The sequence below is a fragment of the Panthera onca genome, chromosome A1 (assembly GCF_046562875.1).
Source record: "Panthera onca isolate mPanOnc1 chromosome A1, mPanOnc1 haplotype 2, whole genome shotgun sequence".
Lineage (NCBI taxonomy): Eukaryota > Metazoa > Chordata > Mammalia > Carnivora > Felidae > Panthera > Panthera onca.
The window spans coordinates 46,733,792-46,760,621 of NC_138339.1; the positions used below are offsets into that span (position 1 = coordinate 46,733,792).

At 47.5% G+C, this 26,830-nt stretch overlaps 1 protein-coding gene and 1 long non-coding RNA gene across 4 annotated transcripts in view; one reads left to right on the plus strand and one right to left on the minus strand.

Moving 5' to 3' along the window:
- Window positions 1-12,224, minus strand: part of LOC132680893 (uncharacterized) — a 66,688-nt gene extending 54,464 nt beyond the window's left edge. The window contains exon 1 of the long non-coding RNA XR_009610748.2: window positions 12,028-12,224. This is a non-coding gene — a long non-coding RNA (uncharacterized LOC132680893). The remainder of the gene's footprint in view (window positions 1-12,027) is intronic.
- Window positions 12,225-15,822: 3,598 nt separating this feature from the next.
- LARP1 (La ribonucleoprotein 1, translational regulator) overlaps window positions 15,823-26,830 on the plus strand; it is a 54,037-nt gene continuing 43,029 nt past the window's right edge. For 2 of the 3 annotated variants that reach the window (XM_078446176.1, XM_060634796.2), the window contains exon 1: window positions 15,823-16,725. In XM_078446176.1, the coding sequence (XP_078302302.1) occupies window positions 16,284-16,725 (442 nt within the window). In that variant the 5' untranslated portion in view covers window positions 15,823-16,283. The remainder of the gene's footprint in view (window positions 16,726-26,830) is intronic. The other variant, XM_060634795.2, reaches the window with a different exon arrangement.

Sequence of the window (26,830 nt, forward strand, 5' to 3'; positions counted from 1 at the left end):
TTCCTGGGTTTAGATCTGTTCGTGTGTCTGGTGGGCATCATATTGTTCCCATAGGCAATTCTCTTCATTCCAAAGGCAAAGGAATTTTAATTATCTTCTAAAACCATAGACTTTTCTCCGGTAATGTATGTGATATATATTTAAACAATCTGTAAGACTCTCAAAGATCCTTAGAGATGAAAATGTTTGAATAAAAAGTGTTAATTACATAATCACAATCATTCTTTTGAGATAAATCATATTATTATAGTTACCATATTTGACAGCCTTTCCTGTCTGCCCATTGCCCTCCCCTCAGGTTGGAGACGGCCCTGGGAGGTGGGTGTGTGTCCTTCTTGGTTGTAGTGGGCAGTGGAGTTAGTATCTAAGTGGATAAGGTGAATGCCCTGGATATAGTCCCACGATCCCAAGCCACTCAGAATCCCCAGGAGTGGCTCTGTCTGGACCCATCTGGAACATAATGTGGCCTGGAAATTCTGGAGGGAGGTCGACCTTTGTCTCATCTGTGAAACAAATATCCTACAACCATCAGGAGAGTGGTAGGGGTGCTGACTGAACAATTTAACACATAAATTATATGTTCATGGCTGCTGAAGGGGCCCATGCACAGGATGACAGGTTAGTACATCATGTGGGTCTAGCAGAATACCCAGGCTGTCAGAAACATGGGCTTTGCAATCAGACTGCTGTGGGTTTCAACACAGCCCTGACATTTATAAATGAGTTTGTACCAGCTACTTAACTCTGTTTCCTCATCTGCAGAATGGGTTTAATAGTGGTACCTATTTCGAAGAGTTATTGTATAGAATAATTCATAAAAAGCACAGATTAAGTTTTCCCTACATAGGAAATATCACTATTGCTATTATTATCTTAAAATTAATTATTAGCAGTGATTTCTAATTATATATACAATAAAACCTCAGAAATGTGAGTTCCACTTTTGTAAATTTTGTGGATAAACAGAGGGACTGGAATGGGATGAAGCTTTCATTATTGTTTTAATAAATAATATAACGCTTCTTTTAAAAAAAGTTAGAGGGGCGCCTGGGTGGCTCAGTCAGTTAAGCGTCTGACTTCAACTCAGGTCATGATCTCACAGTTAGTGAGTTCGAGCCCCACATCAGGCTCCGTGCTTATAGCTTGGAGCCTGGAGCCTGCTTTGGATTCTGTGTCTCCCTCTCTCTCTGCTCCTCCCCTGCTTGCACTCTGTCTCTGTCTCTCTCTCTCAAAAATAAATAAACATTTAAAAAATTAAAAAAAAAAAGTTAGAAAATACAAATGGTAAAAAAAAACAAAATCATTACTCAGAAATAGCCTATTGTTCATCTTCCAGTGTGTATTCTAATGATAATATATATATATTAAAGTGGAAAAGAATATTTGACAAAAATAGGATCATACTGAACAGGCTGTTTTATAACCACTATTTTTCAGTGAGTAAAGGAAGGTCTACAGGCAAATGTATCGGTTTCTTGTTTGTTTTTTGTTGTTGTAATAAAAAAACATCTAACATAAAATTTACCACTTTGAAGTGTCCAGTTCAGTAGTGTTATACATGTATTGATATCGTTGTAAAACACATCTCTAGAGCTTTTCCATTTCGCAAATCTAAAACTCTATACCCATGAAATAGCTCCCCCCTCCCTGTTTCTCCCCAGTCCCTGGTAACCGCGATTCTACTTTCTGTTGACTGCCTCCTTATTTTTTTTTAATGTAAAACCCCGAGGTCGGGAATTGCATGCTCTGTTAACTGAGCCAGCCAATGGATTTGATAGACTTTGACTAGTTTAGATACCTCATTATAAGCGGGATCACACAGTATCTGTTGTTTGGTGCCTGGCTTACTTCGTGTAGCATAGTGACTTCAAGGTGCATCCATGTTGTAGCATGTGGCAGAATTTCTTCTTTTTTTTTTTTTTTTTTAATTTTTTTTAACGTTTATTTATTTTTGAGACAGAGAGAGACAGAGCATGAACGGGGGAGGGTCAGAGAGAGAGGGAGACACAGAATCCGAAGCAGCTCCAGGCTCTGAGCCATCAGCCCAGAGCCCAACGTGGGGCTCGAACTCACAGACCGAGAGATGGTGACCCGAGTTGAAGTCGGACGCTTAACCGACTGAGCTACCCAGCGCCCCCAGAATTTCTTTTTAAAAAAAAAATTTTTAATGTTTATTTTTGAGAGACAGAGCAAGAGCGGGGGAGGGGCAGACAGAGAGAGACACACAGAATCTGAAGCAGGCTCCGGACTCTGAGCTGTCAGCACAGAGCTTGACTTGGGGCTCGAACTCACGAACCGTGAGATCATGACCTGAGCCGAAGTTGGACGCTTAACCGACCGAGCCACTCAGGCGCCCCAGAATTGTCTCCCTTTTTAAGGCTGAATAATATTCTTTTGTAGGTAAACACCACATTTGTTTATCCATTCATCCACTGATGGACATGTGGGTTGTTTCCACTTCTTGGCTATTTTGAATAATGCTACTATGGCCATGGGTGTATATACCCATGGTATATATATATGGGTGTATAAATATCTCTTTGAGACCCTGCTTTCAATTCCTTTGGGAATATATACACAAAAGTAGGATTGCTGGATCATATAGTAGTTCTATTTTTAATTTTTTGAAATTAATAATAGTAAGTGAACTATTTCACATTCCCACCAGCAGTGTACAAGGGTTTCAGTTTCTCCACACCTTCACCGACACTTGTTTTCTTTCCTTCCTTCCTTCCTTCCCTCCATCCATCCTTTTTTGATAGTAGCCATCCTAAGGGGTGTGAGATGAACAAATGTATTGTTTTAATACAATTCTAGGGAAGATGTTTAAAGTCCTCAAAAGAACAAACTCTTTGACACTGAGAAGTGTGGAATCTTCCCTTTTATATATAAGCAACTAACAAACTGTTCTGAAACTTATCAAATCTAATCTCATTAAACATATTATGCTTTGTGGATCAACATCCTCCACCTCTATCACTCCAAACTTTAGGGTGTTTACTTATTAAAGGATGCTTATTAGTTTTGTGATGCTGTAGAAGGTGACAACCCTATGTACTTAATATCTGCTCAAAGTCTAAGCTGCCTTCAAACGTCTCTCTCTTTGATGTCTACCAGCTGTTTATCTCCTCCTTCCCTGTTTATCTCCTCAGTTCCCCACCACTGCCCTCTCATCTTGAATGAAGGGTTCTCCATCGTTCGGCTTCCCAGCCCTGCTCCAACCCCTTCCCCTCAGCCCTCCCCCTTAGAGGCTGAAATCCCCCTGACTTAAGTCACATGCTGGGTTCCAGGAACCCTCAGATCCTTGTCCCCAGATCCAGGCCTTCCCTTAATCTGCTCTGGCACCTGCTCGGGGAGATCCGTGTGTGTGTATGAGATGTGGTACCATAAACCACCATTCCCTTAGCAGTCTTTTTTTCTTCTTTTAAATGTTTATTTTTGAGAGAGAGAGAGAGAGAGAGACCACTCCTGAGTGTGCACGTGTGTGAGCAGGGGAGGGGCAGAGAGAGAGAAGGAGAGGGAGAATCCCAAACAGGTTCCTTGCTGTCAGCTCAGAGCCTGACATGGGGCTCGATCCCATGAACCATGAAATCAAGAGGTCACTGCTCAGCCGACTGAGCCACAAAGACACCCCTCCCTTAGCAGTCTTGGTCTCCACATGTGCCTCTCACCAGGCTGAGTATCATCCTTTTGTAGAGATACATTCTTTCTCTCACAACCTGAGCCCTACATGCCAGCCACAATCTAATCTGGACCTTCTGAAGAAGCAGCAGGCTGTTGCAATGTCCACAGAAACACAGCTGAGAGACCATGTTGGCTCTGACATGCTGCCTTCCTAAGGGCTTTTCTTGAGTCCTTTACATTTTACATTATTTCTGCCTTAATGCTGGCCTTAGACACTGCCTCCTTCATTAAATAGGACTCTGCCACACCATTTTATCATTTTTTTTATTAAAAAAAATTTTTAATGTCAATTTATTTTTGAGAGAAAGACACAGAGTGTGAGCGGGGAGGGTCAGAGAGAGAGGGAGACAGCAGAATCCAAAGAAGGCTTCAGGCTCTGAGCTGTCAGCACAGAGCCCGATGCAGGGCTAGAACTCACAAACTGCGAGATCATGACCTGAGCTGAAGTCGGCCGCCCAACAAACTGAGCCACCCAGGCGCCTCGCCATTTTATCGTTTTAAAAACGTGAGTTAAGTTTAAAACAATATACTGTCCAGATTTTAAGTATATAATTCAATGAGAGGTTTTCTTCTTTTTCTTTTCTTTTTTTAAAAGATTTTATTTATAAGTAATCCCTACACCCAACTTGGGTCCTCACACCCCTGAGATCCAGAGTCCCATGTTCCACTGACTGAGCCAGCCAGCCTCCCCCAGTTCAATGAGTTTTGACAAATGTGAACCCCTATGTATTACAAAATTTTGAGACACAGTAAGCTAATTTAGAGAAACTGCAAGACTCCATAGAACTGTTGGAAAGAGTACAGGGTTTGGAGTCAAGAGACCTGGCTACCTGGTCAAGCCTCTGCCATTAACCAGCTGTGTGACTTTGGGCAAATGCCTTCCCCTCTCTGGGCCTCTGTTTCGGATCTGTGCAGTAAGGTCGATTCTAGGGGCTTCCTCATGCTGTAGGCCCCCAAGGCATGACAGGGGTCGAACAGAGATCACACCAGGCTTCCTGAAATTATGCAGGGCTACTGTGTTCTGCCTACATTTGCAAAATGAACACACCTCACCTGGGTCCTTCCAACCAAATCCCTGAAGAAGAAAAAGGGAAGAAATAACAACAATAAGCAAAGACACCAGAAATCAGCCAAACCGAGCTCTATATCCTGTAGGAATGTACCAAATGGCTTATAAATAAATCCTTCTCAAATTTGTTTGCTCTGGTACATTAACGAAAGAAGATTCTGAAGGGATTAGCTTCAAATTCACAACAAGTATCAAAAACACACTGTTTGCCAAATAGGTTGAGTTTAGCTATTTTGCTGTTTCAGAGCTAAAGTGCCTTTGCTAAAAGAGGAAAGCTCTCTAATAAAATAAGAGGGGCATGTAGGTGGCTCAGCTGGTTAAGCGTCTGACTTCAGCTCAGGTCATGATCTCCTGGTTGGTGAGTTCAAGCCCAACATCGGGCTCCATGCTGACAATGCAGAGCTCACTTGGGATTCTCTCTTTCCCTCCACTGCTCTCTCTCTCAAAATAAATCAATAAACTTTATTAAAAAATAAGATGAATCCCTCATATCTATAGAGCTTTTTTTTTTTTTTTTTTTTTTTTTACTTCTCAAAGCTGCCTTGTTTATTTCTCATGTGATCTATACATCAGTTCTCTGGCAGGAAGCAAGACAGGGATTTTTCTCTTTCCTTTTTTCAGGTGGGGTCCTGAGGCCTGGAACAATGAAGTGGATATTCTCATAGATACCAGCGAGCCCACCCCCTAGATTCCCAGCCCTCTGTGTTTGGGCTGGGCCCCACTATCTCTTTTGCAAACAAATCGATCAACACAAAGAACAGAGTCCAAGAAGATCTAAAAACAATAATAACAACAAGAACACTTCACAGGCAGCAGTTAACAGAAACCGACATTATCACCTTCACTCTATTAATGCTTATGGTTTTCTCAACAGCCTGATGAGGGTTCTCCCTATTTTGCAGAAGATGAACAGAGGCACAGCGAGGGGTCATGGCTTGCTCAGGCTCACATAGCAAGTAGGTTACAGAGCTGGGATTCTGCAAACCCTCTGGCTTACAGCCCAGGCTTTTTGCCCCTATGCTACACTGCCTCGTGTTCCACCAACCATCTGATTAAAGGACTTCCTAAAGCTGTTCACTGGTGAGATGAGCAGCCCTAAGAGCCAGCAAGGCCCCTATTCTGAGCACTACAAGTAGAACCCCGGTGACCATGACCACTAGTGAGCAAAGTTTAGAAGGCAGAGGGCCGGGCCAAACATCCGGGAAGGTCCCTTCTAACCAGAGATTATAGGATTTGATGAAAACTCCCAAAGATTGCAGTCTTTCACATCAGGACAGTGACAAGGCCTCTTGGCCCTTGGGCTTCCAGACTGACCAGCCTCTCCCAGGTGGCTGTGCATAGATCATTCTGAAAATCTGACAGCATGGTTCCCAGCCCAGGGACTGAGGAGGAGGGACAGCAGAACACGAAATGACAGGGTGTCTGCTGCCCGATTAAACCAGTGCGCTGTGTGCAGGGCCATGGTGCTGCAACATACTAGGCTCACTCCTGGGCCCGAGGCCCAGATATTAGTCACAGACCCGTAGTCAGAGCTCTAAAGGCTCCCAGCAGCACCCCGTTCAAGCACTGCTTTTCACACGTGGGGAGATGGAGGCCCAGAGAAGGGAAGCACCTTGCTAGAGGCCACACAGCATTTGTTCAACCAAATATTAAGTGCCTACTGTGCGAAGCACTGTACTCGGGACTGGGAATTAAGGGTGAAAACACAGCCACAAGCTTCAGTTCCGTGGAGTTCAGACATTAGTGAAGGAAATGGGGAAAAGGAGGTAAACACATAAAATCAGAGATTGTGATCTGTGCTATGGAGAACATGGAGTGCTTCAGCCAAGTTGATCGAGGAAGGTCTCTCTGAGAAGGGGCCCTCTAAAGCTGGGGCTTGAAGGATGAGAAGAGTATGGTGTTCGAGTGTGTGCATGTGCTATGCGGGGGGCGGGGGGGGGGGCATGTGTTCCGGACAGTGGGAACTCTTTGCCCTAGAGCCCCCGGCTGGAAGGAGCTCTATGTGTTTAAGAAGCTGGCACATGGCAGGCAGGGGGAGAGGAGCAGAGAGGGGGGAGTAGGGGGTGGGCAGAATCTGGAGCACATAGGGTCTTGTGGGCTGAGGTGACAGGTCTGGAGTTTATTCTTGTTGCAATACAAAGTCACTGGAGGGTCTTTTGCAGGAGAGGGGCAGGCATGCCTTAACATTTCCTGCTTTTCTTGTTTGGAGGGCCCCCTGGGAGCCCCATCACCCTGGAGGCTGGCAGAAAATGCATCAGGCAGTGCTACTCACACAAAATGAGCCTGGCTCTCCCTTGTCTTTATCTAGGGATCATCTCTACGCACTTTACCCACATTAAGTAATTAGACCACTCACATTATTTGAGGTTCCCCCTTCCTACCATGTGTCACAAATCTAGAAACTCAAGTGCTGTGTGACCCTGTGGGAATTGGCAAACCTCTCTGATCCAGTGACTGTCACTGGGACAGGCAGTCAGGAGGCTTCATCAGCTTGCCACAGCCTTTTCCCACCTCATTCCTGTGACCAGCACTCATCCTCTTTGTCATAGAGGTATGAAACATTAGAAACTGCTATCAAGACTGCTAGGATGGGAAGAAACTTCCAGGACCTACAGACTTTTTTTTTTAATGGGAAAAATAAAATCCAGAGAAGAAAAGGGACTTATCTAGGTTCCATAAGAAATAGCAGCAGGTCCAGACCTCTTCCTACATCCCTTTGTCTGAAACCACCCCAGCAGAAAGGGAGTCAGTGTTTCTCAAAAGGGGTTCTCAGATTTGCTCTGTGTCACATGAGTTTGGGGAATGTTCTCCTTCTGAGAGATTTACCATGAATGCTAGAGGCCCCAAGACACCCCAGAGCAAAACATTTATTTAACGTTGCTTAAGTAAGCCCAATGTTTTCCCAAATAGTTTGATGGCAGATTCCATCTTGGTGGATTATCTATTCACATTCTCGGGAATTTCCCTTGGGAACTGCCACCGGAACAAAAAAAAGCCCCTGTCTACAGACCCTGCTGTTATCATTATTATTCTTGCTATCATTATCATCGAGGGCAGGGGCCATCCTTCATACTCCATTCAGCTCATGTGATCACACCTCCCTCCAGGTGTCCTGCATGGTGTTGAGTACTCAGGGGTGATGACACAGATCAATTACTCAAAAACAGTGACAATGCGTATTGACTCTGGACCTCCTGAGTCGCATTGCCTCATCTGAGATAAGGGGCAGCTTATTTCTTTTCTCTTCTTGACCAAGGGAAAGGCCTGTGGAAGCCTTGGCAGGGAAACTCATAAACATCCCTGAAGGTCACCAAATGGTAAAGCAATCTGCCACCCCCCCCTTTATACTGGACAAAGCCCATTCCCTAATTTTAAGTTTTAACTCGAGTACAGACACCTCCAGGAAGGCTTCCCTGACTACTTCGTCCCTGTCCCTCTGGCCTGTGCTCCTCTCTGCCTCCCCTTTAGTTTCCAGAACTTGTCTATACCATGTGTTTAGTGACTGGCATTGTATCAGCCTGTGCAGGGATCTAAATAAGGGTAGTCGGCTGGTTGGCTGGGAGTCACAAACACCAGAGGAGGGGTTGGGCCTGAGGCTCACTAGCGTGTGCTGGGCCCATCTAATCACAGTTAAATTCAATTAAAAAAAGAATACTGTGTGGGCCAAACAAAACATGCCTGTGGACTGAAATTGGCCAGAAGGCTGACAGCTTACAACAGCTAGAATATTATCTGGAGAAGGAAGGCATTGCATTTGGAATCTAGAGAAGTCCTGAAGCCGCCATCAATTAGCATCAGGACTCTGGATAAACACCTCATCTTTCTGAGGATTGGTTTCCTCATCTATAGATTAGACACTTGCTCTGATTTTTTTATGGGATTTTTGAGAATGATTCTCTTGATTCTATGCTACTATAATAATAGAGAACATTTGTTCAGTATGTACTATTTGTGAGGTACTGTTCTAAGCACTTTGCATGTGTTAACTCACTTAATCCTCACAATAACCCTAAAGGGAGGTGCTTTTTTCATCTCCAATTTACAGATGAGAAAACTGACACAGAGAGAGGTGAAGGAGGAACTTGCCTGAGGTTACAGGGCTGAAAGGTGGCAGAGCTGGGACTATAAAACTCTTTCACAGATGTTGGTTTATTTAACGTTCTCAAAAGCATAGTGAATTTTATCAGCTAACTATTTTCCTTTCACCATTTTATAGATGGAAACAATAAAGCTCAGAGAAGTGAAGTGACTTGCCTAACATCACACAGCTAGAAAGTAGACAAACCTAAACCTGGACCTAATTCTTTTGACCTCAAACCCTTTACCTTTTTTCCCCTGTGCTACAGGCAAAGGACAGGCAAGTGGTGTGTGAACAGAACACTGTGCTGGTGTAGGGAATTTTGTTCCCTGGGGCAGAGACCATGTCTTGCCCTTTATTGTTTCCACTCTAGTCCCTAAGTCAGGGCCCTTCTCTTCTGGGAGCTCAGTACTTGTGACTAATTATGGTCATGTTGCCAGGAAAATTGCTGTCTGCCTTTGTTTTGGCTGCTAATTTCTACCTGCCTCCGTGAACTGAGATGTTTCCAGTCACTGGAATGATTGAACATGGTTACCTGAGTTTGTCTGACTGGTGTGGTGGGAGGTTTGCATTTCCAATGTGTGCTGTATCTCCTGTGGGATGGTGGAGGGGTCTGGAATGAGAGGGTGTGACCTGGGTTCTCATCCTGATTCTGCTGTCCTGGGATCCTAGAGCATTTATCTGAACTTCTGTGAGGCTCAGTTCTTCAGCGGCCAATTGGAGACAATCACATCTGTCTTGTCTCCATGAAAGCCCTTTGGGAAATGCAGTGTGGCACAAACAGAAGATGGGCAGATGTGAGCAAACCATAGGTGCTCAATAGATGACACAACTAACTGTGTGAAGGGCATTTGCAAATGATGTGGGGACAGTGCTCATAATACAGTGTTAAGGCAGGGAAGCAAGAAATAAAACTGCTGAATTTGCAGTACTGCCTCAATTAGATAAAATATACATAGAGAAAAGACCAGAAGAAAATACACCAACACGTTGCCAGTGAGTGTCTCTGGGTTGTGGGCTTATATGCGCATTTTGCTTTGTTAGACTTAAAATACTTTGTTTGCTAAAGTTAGCACATTTTATTTTCACATTATATTTTATCATTTCAAAGTATATATATAATTTATATAATTATACTAAACATTTATTATCTACATTATATATTAAGTATACATGAAAGTTAGCACTTGGCCCTTGACAGTATCATTCTAGTTACTGAAACACTGATGTGATCAGGAGCGATCCTGCACTCATTCATTCATTCATTCATTTGTCCAGAAAATACACTGAGGGCCTGCTGTGAAGGCACCACTGATGACTACAATAAGAAACACTAAGAACAATGGGATGCAATCCCTGCCTTCAAGAAACATAATCTAGATGGAAGATAAGACATACTTATAAGTAACCATAATTGAGGGCAGAAAGGAAATAAACAATACTATATGCTTTAGGGAAATTGCCACTAGGAGTTAAGACTGGGGAGAAATCAGGGTGCCTGGGTGGCTCAGTCAGTTGAGTGTCCGACTTCAGCTCAGGTCATGATCTCGTCGTTCGTGAGTCTGAGCCCTGTGTCGGGCTCTGTGCTGACAGCTCAGAGCCTGAGGCCTGCTTCTGATGCTGTGTCTCAGTCTTTCTCTGTCCCTCCCTTGCTCATGTGGTCTCTCTTTCTCTCAAAATTAAATAAACATTAAAAAATTAAAAAAAGAGTGGGGAGAAATCTATTCTAGTTCTGGAAATTAGATAAGATTTTGTGAAAAAGTTGGCATTTTGTGTTGAGCCTTGAAGGATAAGTAGAATTCTGGACAAATGGAAATGGAATGGCATTACTGGCAATAATAAAAGTAATGAAAGGTAATACTTACTTACTACATACTATGTGCAAGCATTGTCCTATTAAATTATACACATTATCTCCTTTAAAAATCACCAGAGCTCTATGAGATAAGTAGTATTATCATCTCCAATGTACAGATGGGGAAACTGAGGCTTAGAGAGAAGTTAAATATTTGTTCAAAGTCAGCAGACGGTCAAGCTGGGATTCACACTCAGGACTTCACTATGATCAGGAATGTCACAGTAAAAGAATTTACATGAATTGAGGCAGGAAAGCGTGGGGGCCACAGGGTGTAAGACCAGGAGCTTCCCAAAAGCAGGGAATTTGTGTATTTTGCTCACTTCTCTATGTCCAGGGCCTAGGCAGTACCTGGCACATTGTAGATGCTTAATAAATATTTGTGGAAGGAAAGAAACAGTGAGTGGTCTACTGCTGCTGGGGTATTGGGTGTGGTAGAGGCAGCAGGACAGGGAGGGGCGCGAATGGGAGTTGTTAAGCAGAGGCAGGGTTCGGTTCAGAGGCAGGGTTCGGTTCATGAAAGAGTCCAGAGAACTGGCTCAGGCAGTGTGGTAGGCTGCATCGAAGCGGGAGGCGGGGGACAATCAGTGGACAAGCTCATCATGAGACCATCTGAGGAGTGTAGGCATGCCAGGGAGGGGCGTGGGGCTGGGGGAAGGGGGAAGAATGGAGGAGAGAGAGGCTGAGGTGAGGCCTGTCTCTACGTCCAAGTGGTGAATGTGTTGGAAGTTAAATTCTCTGTCAGACCTTCTTCATTACAAACCCATGCTCCTCTTTTACTAACCCCCTGGGGAGGCTTGGCTGCCTCTGAGCCTACTTCCTCATCTGTAAAATGGGAATAATCATACTTACACAAATTGTGTTGCTCTGGGGGCTAACGAGGTACTACGGGAACACACAGTACCCCCGCCATCCCACCTCAGTTAACTATTGCCGTTTGCATTTACTTCACAAGAAGAGATCTAGGCTGAGCCTCCTCCCATGAAGTGAAATAAATTTTGTGGCATGTGCCAAAAAACCCAAGAGTTCTCAGAGTTTGGAAAAACACTCCCCAGCTGGCACTGTTCGTATTGGCCAAGGCCCCTCCCTTGCTGACCCCACCCACTCCTCCAGGTCTGCTTAGAGGCCTCCAGTCCAGGAGCCCTTGATATCAGAAGATAAGTTATACAGCCCAAGTTCTTCCAGAAACACAAGGTCCTTTGGAAAATCAAACTGAAAGAGGAGAAAAACCGTACATCTATGTGTATTAAAATTTTTCATCCTAACACAGATAACTCAAGGAACCTCACCACCTTTTACCAATGCTTCCCCCAAAAGAATGAAGTTTCATGGAAACTGTACCTTTCTTCACCTTGATAAGCCAGAGAGGCAGGTATTATGCTTCCCATTTTGTGGAGAGAGAAATGGAAGCCCGGGAAGGCAAAGAGGCTGCCCAAAGTCATTCAGCAAAGCCGGAGATGGTCTGCAGCTTATCAATCAGGTCTCTAGGCTATCTGTCCCTCATGTGGCCTCTTCTGTCTTCAGGAAGTTGTCAGCACTGGGAGCAAACAAGCACACAATTAAATACAAATAGGTATTTGGACCCACTTTATAATTTTTATTTATTTATTTAAAAAAATTTTTTTTAACGTTTATTTATTTTTGAGACAGGGAGAGACAGCATGAATGGGGGAGGGTCAGAGAGAGAGGGAGACACAGAATCTGAAACAGGCGGGGCTCAAACTCACGGACGGTGAGATCATGACCTGAGCCAAAGTTGGATGCTTAACTGACTGAGCCACCTAGGCGCCCCCATAATTTTTATTTTTTAAGTTTGATTTTCTCACTGTGTGTCTCTGTGTTTTTAAGCACATGGGGTGTTGAAGCCCTGGGTGCCACACAAGTTAGTTTGGTTCTTGTCACTTTCTGCCTAAAGCAAATCTTGTCTTACCTCCTTTTTGGCCTGAGGTGAACTATTGCTTAATTACTTGCCCCTCTCCCCCCCATTAGAGTTTACTTTTGGGGGAAACAAGATTCCATATCTTTAGGATCTTCCCTAGGCTTATGTATTTGATGGGTTCTCCATAATTACTTGTGAATTTTGCATTGGAAGGAAGAGAGGCAGGCCTTACAGTGTGGTATGGGGGTAAGAATACAGTCTGGGAAGTTACATTGCCTTGAAAAAGGTCACTCTGATATTCAGCTGCTGCCTGTGACTCCAGACACCCACCTAACTTTCTTATTTTCTTTGATGAATTTCAGTCACCTTCGTTCGTGATTGAAGATAACAGCTACCTGGCCTTGGCATGCCTGGCACATAGTAGGGACTCAATAATTATTTGTGGCCAGAATTAACACCTATCTCATTGGGTTATTGTGAGAATTAAGTGAGATAATGAATGTCAAGTATTTCTCATAGAACCTAGCATATAGTTGCTACTCAGTAAAAGTAACTACTAATTTTGGTCATTATTAACATTTAGAACTGAATATAGAATGCCACATTGGGTCAGGAATTTTTAAAAACTTGAATTCAGGGGCATCTAGGTGGCTTGGTCAGTTGAGTGTCCAACTCTTGATTTCGGCTCAGGTCATGGTCCCAGGGTCATGGATCGAGCCCCATAACAGGCTCCACGCTCAGCATGGAACCTGCTTAAGATCCTCTTTCTCCTTCTGCCCCTCTCTTGCTCACACACTCTCTCTAAAATTAAATTAAATTAAATTAAATTAAATTAAATTAAATTAAATTAAATTAAAATAATAAAAACCTGAATTCAAATCCCAATTCCAACATTTTATGTAGAAAAGGCTACTGGACGTAGGATCAAGAAATTCAGGTGTGAGACCTGGTTCTGCCATGAACTAGCTGTGTGACCTTGCTTAAATAACTTCACTTCTCTGAACCTCTCTGCCCTCATCTGCAAAACAAGGAAATTGAATAATCGTTAAGATTCCTTTTTCCAGCTCTAACAGCCTTAGTTTAAGATGTAGTCTTTTTATTTTGTCTCTGGCCCCAGGTCTCCTATTTGCAAAATGATGCACTGGTGTTTAGGAGCCCCTTTCTGGGGCAGAGCAGGCCCAGGGCATGCAGATCCCAGTGCCCCTCCAGCCTTCAAACAGCAGGCCTGGTGGTGCTTGTTCAGCTCAGACTGACGGCTGGGTAGTGTGAATGGGATACTTGTGCACACAGTCCTGGTCCCCTCACAAGTTACATGGGGGCGCCTCTACCCTCCACCTCCAACTATAGGCACATAGAAAAGAATGACCAATGACCATAATGTCCCTTATTAACAAGGTTCAGAGAAGGTCTAGTGTGAATAACCTCTTCAGGAAATACCAGTTAAGTATGATAAAAAATAGTGCATTCCAGTGGCAAGGTACAATAATTTACCTTCCGATTAAGGGCATATATAATACAATTATGAAGAATCCTACTCAAATTCATTGAGATTCCTGTGATCATTACCTTCCTTGGTACCTCTTTTGAAGCACCAGCCTCAGACTCTATAATTTACACCGCACTTTGACTAACGTCTCATTTGACCCCTCACAGAAGCTGAGAGGGTAGAAGCAAGTTAGGCATAATTTTACCCCCATTTCACCACCAGGAAAGGGGTGCCCATGGAAGGTTGGAATGCTGACCAATGTGCAGAGGCTGAGTTGCAAGTTATGGAAGAGCTGGAACTAGACGTCAGATTATCCCCCAACAGCATCTCTCCCCAATAGTCATGGTTACAACCAGCCTCGTCCCCTGGGGCAATTCCAAGAGGCTTTTCAATAAGCCTTTTCCCATATCCAGCAGGTCATGTATTCTAATCCTTGCCTTGAAGATGGCCAACATTCCAGGCTGTTATGTCTTGAGGTGGTGGGATCACAGCCAGTCAGAACCAGGAATTCTCCAAGTGAAGTGTGGGACCACCAGATGGGTAAGCATCCAAGGAGGTTTGTTAGACTTGCGGGTTTCAAGGTCCCATCCCAGACATATTCCATTCGAAAACATTTGGAATCTGCATTCAAGGTTTCCCCTCATCATCCATACTGAAGTAGCTGATCTAGTTTAACCAACCACTGTAGTAGTTATTTTCTTCATAGAAAGGAAACAAGCATTTAGCACTGTTTATTGTCTTTCTCCACCTCAGAGTGTAAATTCCAGGATAGAGACCTTGTTCGCCTGATTGCCAAACTCCCTTTCCTAGAACCCTTCAGGTTCTCACAGTACGAGGTTAGTAAATATTTATTGAATGTGCATTGAAGTTTGAAATCACTGTCATTTACCACTGGTTCGTTTTACAATAGAGAAACTGAGGTCCACTGAGGAAATGACTGCTGCAGAGTTGGTAAGGGGCAGGGCCAGGGCCAGGATAAAATCTCAGGTATCTGAGTCCCAATCACTTTGGTTCATCTCCGCCCTAAGCAATTCTTTAGAAAAAAAACATTTCCTGCCCATGAATATTCGGTTTCGGGGGCCTGGCCAGGTTGGGGGTTGGTAATTCCGTTCCCACTTCGTAGGCACTCTTGTCCCCATGGGTTAAGGGCCTGCCTTCGGGGCCGGGCGTCGAACCGAACTCCGGGCAGTGTCCTGGCCGTCCGGGGCCGCGGGGAGGAGCCCAGTACGGCCCGGAGAGGTGAGGGCGACTCGCCCAAGGTCACCCGGGCGGGCCCGGGGGGCCAGGCCCGCGGGGCGCCAGGGAACTGGCGGCGTCGGCGCGTCCTCGAAGTGGATGGGCACCCCTCTCCTTCACTCTGTAAATCCGGGATGACATTAATGGCTCCTTCTCCCGAATTCGGTGCACCCAGCCTAAAGAGCGCGAGCAGGCCGGGTCGGCCGCGTGGCCCGTTCCCATGTGCTCCACCTGCGAACGCTCTGACGTGCTGGCCCTTTAAGACACCTCCCCCTCCTCCCCCACCCACCTCTCCTGCCCCCCTCAATGCCCTCCCTCCCGAATTGCATCAGGCACGTGCTCGCCCCCGTCCGGTCGGAGCACCCCTCACCCCCCAGCCCGGGAGGTGCTCCGAGGAGTCAGAGGCTAGGGGCGGGGTGAGGGGCGGGGCCGCGAGGCTGTGCGCGCGCGCTCCCGCCGCCTTCGCCCGCCCGTCGCCGAGGGCCGGCCTCGGCGGGCGCGTCCCCGCGGCGCCGTCCCCTCCCCTCGCCCGCCGCGTCGCGAGGCGCGCGCCCGCCCGCCGCCTGCCGCGGATCGCGTGGTCGCCTCGGCTCGCCGCGCCTCTCCCCCGTCCGTCCATATTGCTGCAGCCCCCGAGCCGGGAAGCCCGGGCCGCCCCGGCGGCGGGGGGGAGGGAGGGACGGGACGAGAAGCCTGCCGGGCTCGGGGTGGGGGCGCCCTGCGAGGAACGGGCGGGGGGGGACGCGCGCCGAGGAGGCCTGGACCGCAGAGTGGGGGGCCTTCCTCCCCCCCCCGCCCCGCCAGTGGGCCTCGGATCTACGGCGGCTGCATCCGACCGCGAGGGGGGCCGCGCCTAGCGTGAACCCCGACCCTTCTCCGCAGGGACTGGGGCCCAGCGCCCCGGAGGAAGGCGTCGCGGGTGCCCTGAAAGCCAAGTTCGAGGCGGGGGAGGCAGCCTCGGGCGCGCCCGGCTTCTCCGGGGGGGCGGGCGCGCAGATGGCCACTCAGGTGGAGCCGCTGCTGCCGGGGGGCGCCCCGCTCTTGCAGGCCGAAGAGCACGGGGGTCTAGTGAGGAAGAAGCCGCCGCCGCCGCCGCCCGAGGGCAAGGGCGAACCCGGGGCGAACGACGTCGGCGGGGGGGAGCCGGACGGCGGCGCCCGGAGATCTCGGCCGCCCTGCGCCAAGCCACACAAGGAGGGCACCGGGCAGCTGGAGCGCGAGAGCCCGCGGCCGCCGCAGCCACCCGGCGCCGAGGGCCTGGTCGTCAGCGACGGGGAGGAGGGCGGCGGCGGCGAGCCGGGAGCTGGTGGAGGAGCGGTCGGAGCCGCGGGCGCCGGGCGCCGTGACTTCGTGGAGGCCCCTCCGCCCAAGGTGAACCCGTGGACTAAGAACGCGCTGCCGCCGGTCCTGGCCACGGTGAACGGACAGTCCCCTCCAGGTGGGTCTCCCTGTTTGCTATCCTGGGTCCAGGGACCTCTTCCGGGGACTTGGGCGTCCCCTCCCCCAGCGGCCTTCAGGGCCCGGGGGTCCGCCACTGGTAGTGGTGACTCGGGATTTTTTTTTTAATTGCCTCTTGGGTCGCCGTGCTCTCCTTCCCGACATACTCGGGAAGCTGCCCCTGCCGGAGGGCCCAGCCCTCGGGAGCCCGCGGCCACCGCCTGGGCCTCAGCGGTTAGTGGGCAACGGCGTGGTCCGGGCCTACCTCGCCAGGAGAGGGTGGGCGCTGGTTTCGGTGAAAAGGGCCCACCTACCCCCCTCCCTCCGCGTGTTGGGTGTCGAGGACGGTTTCTAGCCTAACCCCTTCTTGGGAAGCCCCTTTTCCCACCCCGCCCCATGCTCCCCGTTTTGGTAGCGTTGCGATCGTCCCCATGTTGTAAATGTTTAATGAGCATATGTCATGGGCAGCGAAGCGCCGGGTGATGAGTTGATACCGACCACACGGATTCGGGATTTAAAAGTTAACAAGTTTTGTTCTCTGGTAGACGATTATAGGCGGTAGAATCGCCATTGGTGACGGGTTGAGGGGTCGGTTACGGGGAGAATGATGAGAAGAGGAAACCCAACGTGTCATTGAATTCGGTGGTTTCCCTTCCCGATCCCGGGGACCTTCCGCCTCGAGAGGGAGCCGGATGGCGAGTGTGCGGGGATGCAGTTAGGGGCTGGCGGAAAATGTGAGGCGAGGAAAGGGGCATGCGGCGACACGAGGGGCGTGTGGCGACGGGGGAGGGAGTGGCCGGGCTGGGCGGGCGGGTGACAGTTGGGCGCCATGCGCCGCGCCGCCGGCCCGCGGACTGCTCGCGGCCGCTGGGCCTGTGCGTTCGGCGCCCGCCGCCGCGCTGGGGGTGGAAGGCGGGTGCGGGCTGGCGGCGCGGCACGGCCCGGACTGTGCGTGTGCGCGAGTGTGAGTGCGCGGCCCCCCTTCCCGGCATTCCTCCGCAGCCGGGACAACGTGGTGCCTCCCTGCGCGGGGAGCGGCATGTGACTGCCGGCCGGCGCTCCCCGCGCCCTCCCTCTCCCCGCTCGGATTTTCGGTCCTAAGGACCCGGCCCCTTGGGAGATCCCGGCGGAGCCATGTCAGTGTGGGGAAGGGGGGGCGGGGAGGCGGTGCAGAATTTGGAGGCTCGTCTGGGCCTCCCTTTGCCGAGACTCATCGTCGGCTTGGGTGGGGGGCGCGCCCTACCGCCCGCGTAGAGAGGCACAGCGGATCTGTTTTGGGTCCTGTTGAAGTGGACCAGTGTGCAAACCCGCTTGTAGTATAATGACGGCCTGTGGCCGTAGCGTTACTGCTTTTTCAGTGTTCCTCTTCTGTAGTCGCTGGTTGAAGCTGACTGGTTTAAACCATCAAAATGGGGAAAGTTGAAGAAGGAGATTAATGCCTTCACATTCAAGGGATTAGAATCACCCTTAGTCCTAGGGAAACCAGAACAGCCAATTCTGAAAATGTCATGTTGCAATTTTATTTCTTTTAAGATTGCTTCATTTGGAGGAGGGGACATTTGAGGTTTACTAATAGTACCTCAAACTGTGTTCTCTTCCTTCTGCCCTCTCCCCTTCCCCCCTTTCCCTTCCAGAACCCTCTTATGCAAAGGGCAGTGCTGAAACCTCCCATTTTCTTGCATATCCCTCCCGATCCACCCACAGTGGGAGGGAAGGCAACTTTTAAGACAGTCTTTGGTCCTTCCCCCCTCTTTAAACTCAAAGGGGTATAATCATCCCCAGGAGAGAGCACTCTTCAGAAGTTTAAATGGGGCTACTCACCCTGGCTGCTGCTGCTTAGCTAATGGTGAACCTGCCTTGTGGGTTTTAAATCAGCCATGACATCAGGTGGTATTGGGTGCCTGAGCTGGCATTTTGTGCAAGTGCAGGGGCCCTTGATAGGGTGCGTCACTGGAGTTATTGATCGTGGGAAGAAGACAGCTTGGCTGGCATCTTGCCTTTCCTTGGAGTGGAGAAGCCAACTTGCTTTAAGTGCCCAAAGCAAAATTCTGAGTCTGGGAGTTTTGTTCTGTTCTTGTTTTTCTGGAATCATAAGGCAAGAAAGTGTTTTGTCTACTCATCCGTTTTTGAACCTTTGGACTAGTCTTTGACAGACTAAATTAATTCAGTAGCTTCTCTGTTGTTAGGGCTTGGGTGCTTTTTGAGGGAGAATTTTGTGATTGAATTGTCTGATAAGGTTAGATGGTGGCCCTTTCTTTAGAGTCCACATGGATTGCTAAGGCCATTTTTTCAGCCCTGATTTTATTTGCACCTTGGACAGGTTTAAATGTGACACCAGTGCACAGTGTGGTCTTGGGAAATTGTGTGTTCTGTGATGCATATGTTTTTGGGAGTCTACAGAAATGAGTGCCTCATAAGCAAAGCTAAAAGCTTCCAAAGCTTGCTGCAAATGCCTATTTTTAGCCCTCCTTTTGGCTCAGATGCTAGTGTTTTAGTTCTTTAAGGGACACATGCAGTAACTAGTAATAAAAGATGTTTTTCAATATCCCCCTTTCTTGTGCTGTTTTCTATTCTGGTTTAAGCTTCCACATCTTACATTTGTAGTTTTCAAGTCAGGATTTGCATTTTGGCTCTTTGTATTTCCTTCCCCTAGAATATTTTGAAGTCGTTTAAAATTTTTTCCTTCTAGCCACAACTCAATTTTGAGTATGAGAGAAGCAGGATGGGAAATGATACATGCATAGCAAAGGTTCTGGGGTTAAAACTGCATTGGCTCAAATGTCAGCTCTACCACTTGGTAGTTGTGCCTCCTTGGCAAGTTGCTTAGCCATTATGTGTCTGAGCTCCATTTGTATAAGAGGGATTAAATTATGATTTATTTGCTTCCTGGGGTTGTGATCATTCACTGTGGTGGTAGCCCAGTGCCTGGGAGACTGGGAGACTATGGGGCTTTCCAGGACTTTTTCTGGGTCTCCGTTTTTTCCACCTGTAAGATAAGGGCAGTGGACAATGCAGTACTTTCCTTTTCTGGTATTGTGTCACTAGTCTGTGAAATACATGGGACCCATCTCCTTAAAATGGAGTTTTGCTTACCCGCAGACACAAAGGGCATATTATGGATAATCTTAAAGGTTGCTGACCCAAAGAATTGGCTCTTTTTGCTCTGGAATGTGGTATGATGCATGTTTTAAAAATAAATTTTAATTTGTTTATTTGCCTTTCGTTAAAAGCTACCTTTGGGAGAGCGTCCATGTACTCTCAGGGCAGTGGGGATAGGCTATAACTGAACTAAAAGTTTGCTGTGGCTAATGCATGTGCAGTGGGTTGAGACTTGAACGTGTCATCACCACAAGCTTCTACCCACCCCAGCAGGGGGAATCAGTGGGTTGGTTGTGTGGCACCTTCATCTCCATGTCATAAGAAAATTAAGCAGTGCTGTGGTCTTTTTCTTGACTGTAAAGGAAAGCCTAGGCAGAGTCTCAGCCTTGAGTATTTATGTTCTGGGCGTCACTTTTTTGTGTGTGTTCCTTTGAAGTGCAGCTAACTGATGGCACAAAATAAAGAAGACTTACGATCCCAGCTAACCCGGGGCAACCCCAGGGATTCTGTACCCCACTGAGCTGGCCCCAAATAAACCTCTACTCTCTTTCTTTACTTTTCTTCCTAGGTTTAGGCCCTTTCCCAGATCCCTCCTAGTTGCACTAGGGTGGGGCATCTCTGTGGATCTGGAGTATCAGTTTTCAGCATAGCATCAGAGCTCCTCCAGACCTTGGCCTCTTCCCTCCCCACCTTGAGAAGTGGACTGGGAGGAAGCACGAGCTCTCTCTGCCTTGGAATCATACAGTCTGCAATTTTGAGTCCCAGCTTTACCTGTTTTGCTGCAGCTGCTGCTGTTTTTTTTAAATTGAGGTATAATGGACATATTGGTTTCCAGTATGCAGCATCATGATTTGATATTTGTATATATTGAGCTTTGCCTCTAACTTGCTGTGCAGTCTTGGGTGAATTACTCAGACTCTCTGAGCCACTATTTTCTCATTCTCAAAATGAGAATATTGATAATTAACTATTTCAAAGAGTTTTGAGAATTAAGGAAGATAACGTTTATAAAGCCCTTAGTATGATGCCAGGCACAGACCATCTAATAAGTGTTGCCTATCCAGTAACTGCTATTTAAAACTTTTTATAATAAGTGATGACCATTATTAAGCATGCTTGTTCCACTTCTGATTCTGCTGGTGACCAGCCTTGTGGATACCAGCCACCCCCATGCTTTCTCTGCCTCTGTTTCTTCATCTAAAAATGAGGGAATCTGATGAGGTCTAAATGTCTTCACAGTATTTTTAGTATCATAAAAACTTTCTTTCAAGAAATTGTTTCGCATGAAAGAAAGAAACCAAAAGAGAGCTTTTTGTATGTGTACGTGTATGTCTGTCGTGGTGGTTAAGAACTCCAGTTTTGAATCCAAGTCCTGAGAGGGCTAGACTCTTCTGGCTTCACGAACCTCGGTGGATCACTTGGGGTGCATATCAGACATTGCGGAGCAAGCAGACGTTATGTGCCTTGTAGTACCCTATTAGGAAGCACACAGCACTGCTTATGAAAATCTCCCCCCACCAAAGAACTGAACCCAACCCAATAAAACCGTAGATGTGTAGACGTAGAGGAACAGATTGACCACGAGGTAGCAGTTATCTAATTTTTGAACGTGAGCGATTCTACAGGACAAACAACCAATAAATGACATTTTTTAAAAAGGGAACTGTTAACAGACAAAAAGACTTGAGACATCAGTCAGATGCATTGTGTGGATTCTGATTTGAAACAGTTTCAAGAAGATACTTTGGTGACAACTGAGGAAATCTGATCACTTTAGATGACCATTAAGGAATTACTGGTCAGGGGCGATGAGCTCCATAACTGTTTATATTGTGCACCCTTGGCTAAGAACTGCTAGGTTAGCCTCCATGAATGAGGGTTTAAAGCTGTTTTCCTGCAGTTCAAATTTCTTTCTCTTCTAAAGAAAGCACACAGTTAGGACCCTCTGAAGGGAAGGTAGGGGGTGGGGAGTTGAGTTGTATACTTCTCTGGGCAGTGAGTGCCTGCCTGGGGAAGGAGACCTTTCCCTGGTCAGGCTAGGGTTGGTCTCTGCAGTCTGACCCCTAGACCTCCTGAGGGGTGGAGTCTCTTGGCTGACCCACCCACTGACTGCTGTGGGACCTAGGCTAGAGTAAGCATTTTAGAGCTGTTACTCAGCACTCACTCCCTCCCAAAGGGAGGCCGGCAGGGAGAGGAGGAGGAGCGGGCCTGAAACCACAAAAACCTCTTTAAAATGGAGAGCTCGGCAGATGGGAGTGCCCCTGTTTGCAAAATCCAAGACAAGCTCACAAAGTGGGTAATTAGGGTGCTGGGGCCTCAAGAGGGCTTACAGGTGCCTCAGTCTGGGCTCACAAACACCCCTGGCTAGTCCAGAGTTACCTGACAGAGTGGTCAGGAGAGAGGATGGCCTTACCTTGCTGGGGGTTCATGAAAGGAAGTAAGTTTTGACACCTGGCTAATGAAAGCATAGGAAAGAGCCAGGTGAAGGAGCAGAGGGAGAGGTGATTTAAATCTGAACAGGGGCAGAGTCCCTGTGTCTTCTCTCACTTGGTGACCTTAGCTTGCCTAACCTCTGTTTTTCTTACACACAGAATGGGACTAATCTCTGTACTGAGGTTGTTTCGAGGATCAAATTAATAAAAGTATGGGGTAGCCTCGTTCATTAGTTAAAATGTCCCACACAGGTGTAAGCGATTTATGTTCCAGAAGATGCATTCCAAAGCCAGATACGTGTACAGTGGTTTCAGTGACCTCATCTGAGGAGTTATTCGTGACTTTCCTAACTGAGTATGGATAATCAGGAGGTAGCTTAATTTTCAAGCAACACTATTTGCAGAAGTTACCAGGGCCATTTGGCTGACTTGTGGCAGATAGCCTAGGGTGTCTCCCTGAGGGATTATCTGAGAATTCCAGGGACGTTCTTGACTTGTTACCTTTCTGTTGGCTGTACCTCTGGACTGGCAAAGCTGTAGGTATAGGTGTGAGGAGCGTGGGTCTTTATTGATGAATTTTGTAAAGCCAGCCATCTAAATCTGTCACATGTAGTGAGGGGCTTCTCCATCTCAGTATGAGGTACTGTTAGTAAACCCAGATGAGCCCCTCCATCAGAGGTCCTGTTTATAGGGCACTTTGTAATAACCCTCCGTACTTGTGGTAACCACCTTACCCTCCAGACATGCATTCCAGTAATTCAAGGTAGGCTTTTCTCTTCTGTACTTGAAAATGAAGTTGCAACCCTCTCAGAGGAACTGAAGTCCCCCCATAGCCAGGAACCTTCTGGATGAATGGTCCACCCGGGCTTTGTATGGTTTTTGCTCTCCTTTTCACCAGCTTAGTTAAGCTCCTGGTGATCACAAGATCGTTAATAGTGATACCATAGTCCCCACTTACTGGGTACCTGACATGTTCTAGCCCGTGTCATCTGCCAAACAGGTTATCTTTTTATCCCAGCTTCACAGATGAGGAAAGTGAGATTCAGAAGTTAGTAAGGAACTATCCTCCTAATTGCTAGGATTGAGAGTCTTGGGGTCATCCTTGCCACCTGTTTAATTCACCAGTACATCCTTTTGGCTCCTAGAAACTGGATCCATAGCTAAACACTTCTTACCATCTCTTTTTTTGCGAGCCTGATCCATACGACATTGCTTCTCACCTAGATTGCTGCAGTGGTCTCCTACCTGGTCTCCTGTCACTCTTGCTCAGGATCCTCTCATGGCTTCTCATCGTGGAATAAAATTCCAAGTCCTTTGAGTGTATCCTCTCAGACTCCATTTGATGTGGCTTCCCACACCACCCATCCCCCCCCCCCCTCCCCCGCCCCGGCCCGGCCCAGTGCTCTAACCTTATCTTTTGCCACTTTTCCCTTCCAATAGCATTGCACCTTGCTTTTCCTAGAGTAGGTTGTGTACGCTCTGCTTTAGGGCTTTAGTTCTGGAATGCTCTTTCCTCAGCCACATGGCTCCCACCGTCACTCTTTTCAGGTTCCTGTTCAAGTAACACTGTGATGGAGAGGCCTTCCCAGACCACCCTGTATAAAACAGCAGGCCTCCATCCCGTACTCTGTATCCCCATCCTTCCTACCCTGCTTCGTTTTTCTTTTTAAACCCTTAATCACCATTGAGTCAGGGACTTGGATATTTGGCTACTGCTTATCCCTGCGTCTACAACATGACTGGCACATAGTAGGCAGCTCAGGGAACATTTAATTAGTGAATGAATGGATGAATCTCTTACTTTGACAGCCTCACAGCACATTTTGAGTTTGGCAGAGAAGATGCCGTGGTGAATAACAAATCTGTGCTGGGAGAGAAGCACATGCACTCACAATCCAGTATGGAAGGTGCTGTGTAAGAAGGTGGTGAGATTCTCTGGGAGTGTAGCAGGGGCACCCAAGTCAATCAAGGTCAGAGAATTCTTTCTGGAGGAAGCAGTGGCTAAATCGCTTGAAATGGGAAGGATAGATAGAAGTTATTTGAGAAAAAGACTAGAAAGAAAGCTCATTCCTGGTGGAGCAAAGGCCCTGGGGTTCAGGGAATTGAGTAAATTCCCTGTGGCTGTACTGTAGATGATTTAGATAAATTGTGATTTTAACTGGAAGGCAGTGGAAAGCCATTAAATTTTTATTTTATTTTTTATAGGAACCAGAGAACAGTTTATTTTTATTTTTTTACTGTTTGTTTATTTTTGAGAGAGCATGCACAAGCAGGAGAGGGGCAGAGAGAGACAGAGACACAGAGTCCCAAGCAGGCTCCAGGCTCTGAGCTGTCGGCACAGAGCCTGACATGGGACTCGAACACAGCTGTGAGATCATGAGCTGAGACAAAGTCTGATGCTCAACCGACTGAGCCACCCAGGCGCCCTGGAAAGTCATCAAAGATTTTAAATGAGAGAGTGGCATGGTCAGATTTTTTTTTTGAAAGATTACTCTGGCCACATGAGAACCTCTTAAGAATAGATGGTTTGGGGTTTCCTGCCTGATCCTTTGGGGCAAGGTTCCCAGATTACAAAAGGGAGCAGATTCCCAAGTCGTTCCTTAACTGTTGGGCAATTATCAGCTGTCATCCTTTAGGCGTAGGGAGCAAGCAGCTCCAGTTTGTGGGATTTCTCTGACCTTTCAGAAGGCCGCACTACTGGAATGCATCTCAGTTGTCGGAAGAAGCACAGTTTCTGATATACTGGCCTAAGCTGAGCTCATGCTTGAGCTTAGAGCCACCAGCCCGCTTGACACTGATGCAGCAGGAGAAGCAGAAAGAGGAGGAAGCGCCGGAAGTAGTGGCAGGGGACAGGCTTGCAGGTGGCGTGGCAACTCCCATCTCCACCAGGGGAGGCGCCCATGCCGCAGGACTTCCTAGGCTTAGGCCGCCTGCTGTCAGCCGCTCTGCAGGCTTTTCCACAGATAGCCACATGCACGAAGTTTCTTTCCTTTAGAGGCACCTCCCTTCAGCTTAATTCAGCTGTTTTTAGACTTGTGCTGGGAGTAGTGGGTCTGCATTTGCCCACAGATAGGCTGCTGTAGTGAGTCCCTGAGGATGCTCACCCAGCCCAGTGTCCAGTTGTCAACTCTGACCCCATTGCTGTGCTCTCAGGGGCTGGGATTTCCTTTCCTTTTTTTGTGAGAGGAAGGAGTATGTAGAGCTGGAAGGGACCCCAGAAGTCATTGAATCTAAACCCTTCGTTTACAGGCTGTATACCTCAGGCCTAGAAAGGAAGTAGGAGTTGCTCAAAATCACAGTTCAGAGAAAGGCAGAGACTTGAACCCAAGCCTCTTGGCTCCCACTCTGGTTCAGTTTTCACTCCACCTCTGGAGGAAGAAGTAGAATGGGGTGGTTGAATGGAGCCTTGGGAGTCCGTCAGGCACAGTTTGCGTTAGCCCCAGCCGCTTAGCAACTGGGTGTCCTTAGACAGGTTGGTAACTTTTAGGCTTCAGTCAATGGCGTTGTATCTGGAGTCCTCATGTGCTGGAGTCTTTGCTGAAAATGGGGTAGGTGAACATGAGAGCTTAGCCGGAGCCTGGCAGATAATAAGAAGTGATAGTTCTGAGAGTGTTGAGGACTTGGTTTTGACCTAAGTTGTCTTCTGGAAACAGAAGTCAGGTGCCAAAGCCAGCCTTTCTCTGTCTTCCTGGATCCTTTGCCCCTTGATCCCTTCTGTTGGGTCCTGAGCATACATGGGAAGGCAGCCCATGCTATTTCTTAGAGCCAGCTCTTCAGACCCTGTCTTGGGGTGTCAGGCAACTCTGGTAGAGGGGGATCAAGGAGTCCGTGGGGGTTATAATCCTGTAGCAAGAAGCCCACAATTGTGGTGCTTAGGAATGCACTAGCAGTAGAATGTCAAAGAAATGGACTCATGTGGTTTGCAGTGAAATCCCGCCCCCTACTCTGTCTTTGATGGCTTTCTCCAGCTTTAGGGGTGAATGGGGGAGTGGAGGCCTCTGCTTTTCCTGTTCTCTGTATATGTATTAACAGCAGCATGAGGAAGAGATACCAATTATGTGCATGGAATAGCCTGGCTTAGGTTTTCTCCGAAGTGGAGCTGAGTGTAGGGGTAGAGTTTGGACGCGGTGAGAACAGAGTTGGGTGTGGGAAGCCGGATGCTGCTGCTAGGGAATGTGGGAGGGAGACAGGAAATCAGGAACACACAGAGGAGGCAGCTCACTGGGATGCATGCACCTTTCTGTGAGGAGGGAATGGTTGAAGGAGCTAGGATTATTTTTCCCAAAGAATCAAAGCTTGGGGTGGGTGGAAATGCTGGCGGTTCTGAAATACAGCATTTGAATAGACCTACTTCCTGTGGCCCTATGGGTAGGGCTCTGATGGCAGGTGGGAGGTAGAGGGTCAAGTAATAACTTCCAGCAGCAGTGCCCCCATGTGGAATCAGCTGCCATAGGAGGTACTGAGTTTCTTGATGTGGTGATAATATTTAAACAGGTTGGATGGTAATGTGCTGTAGGGCTCTCTCTGCAGCTGCAAATTTGCAGAGTACTTGCCCAGAATTGTTCATTCAGAAGT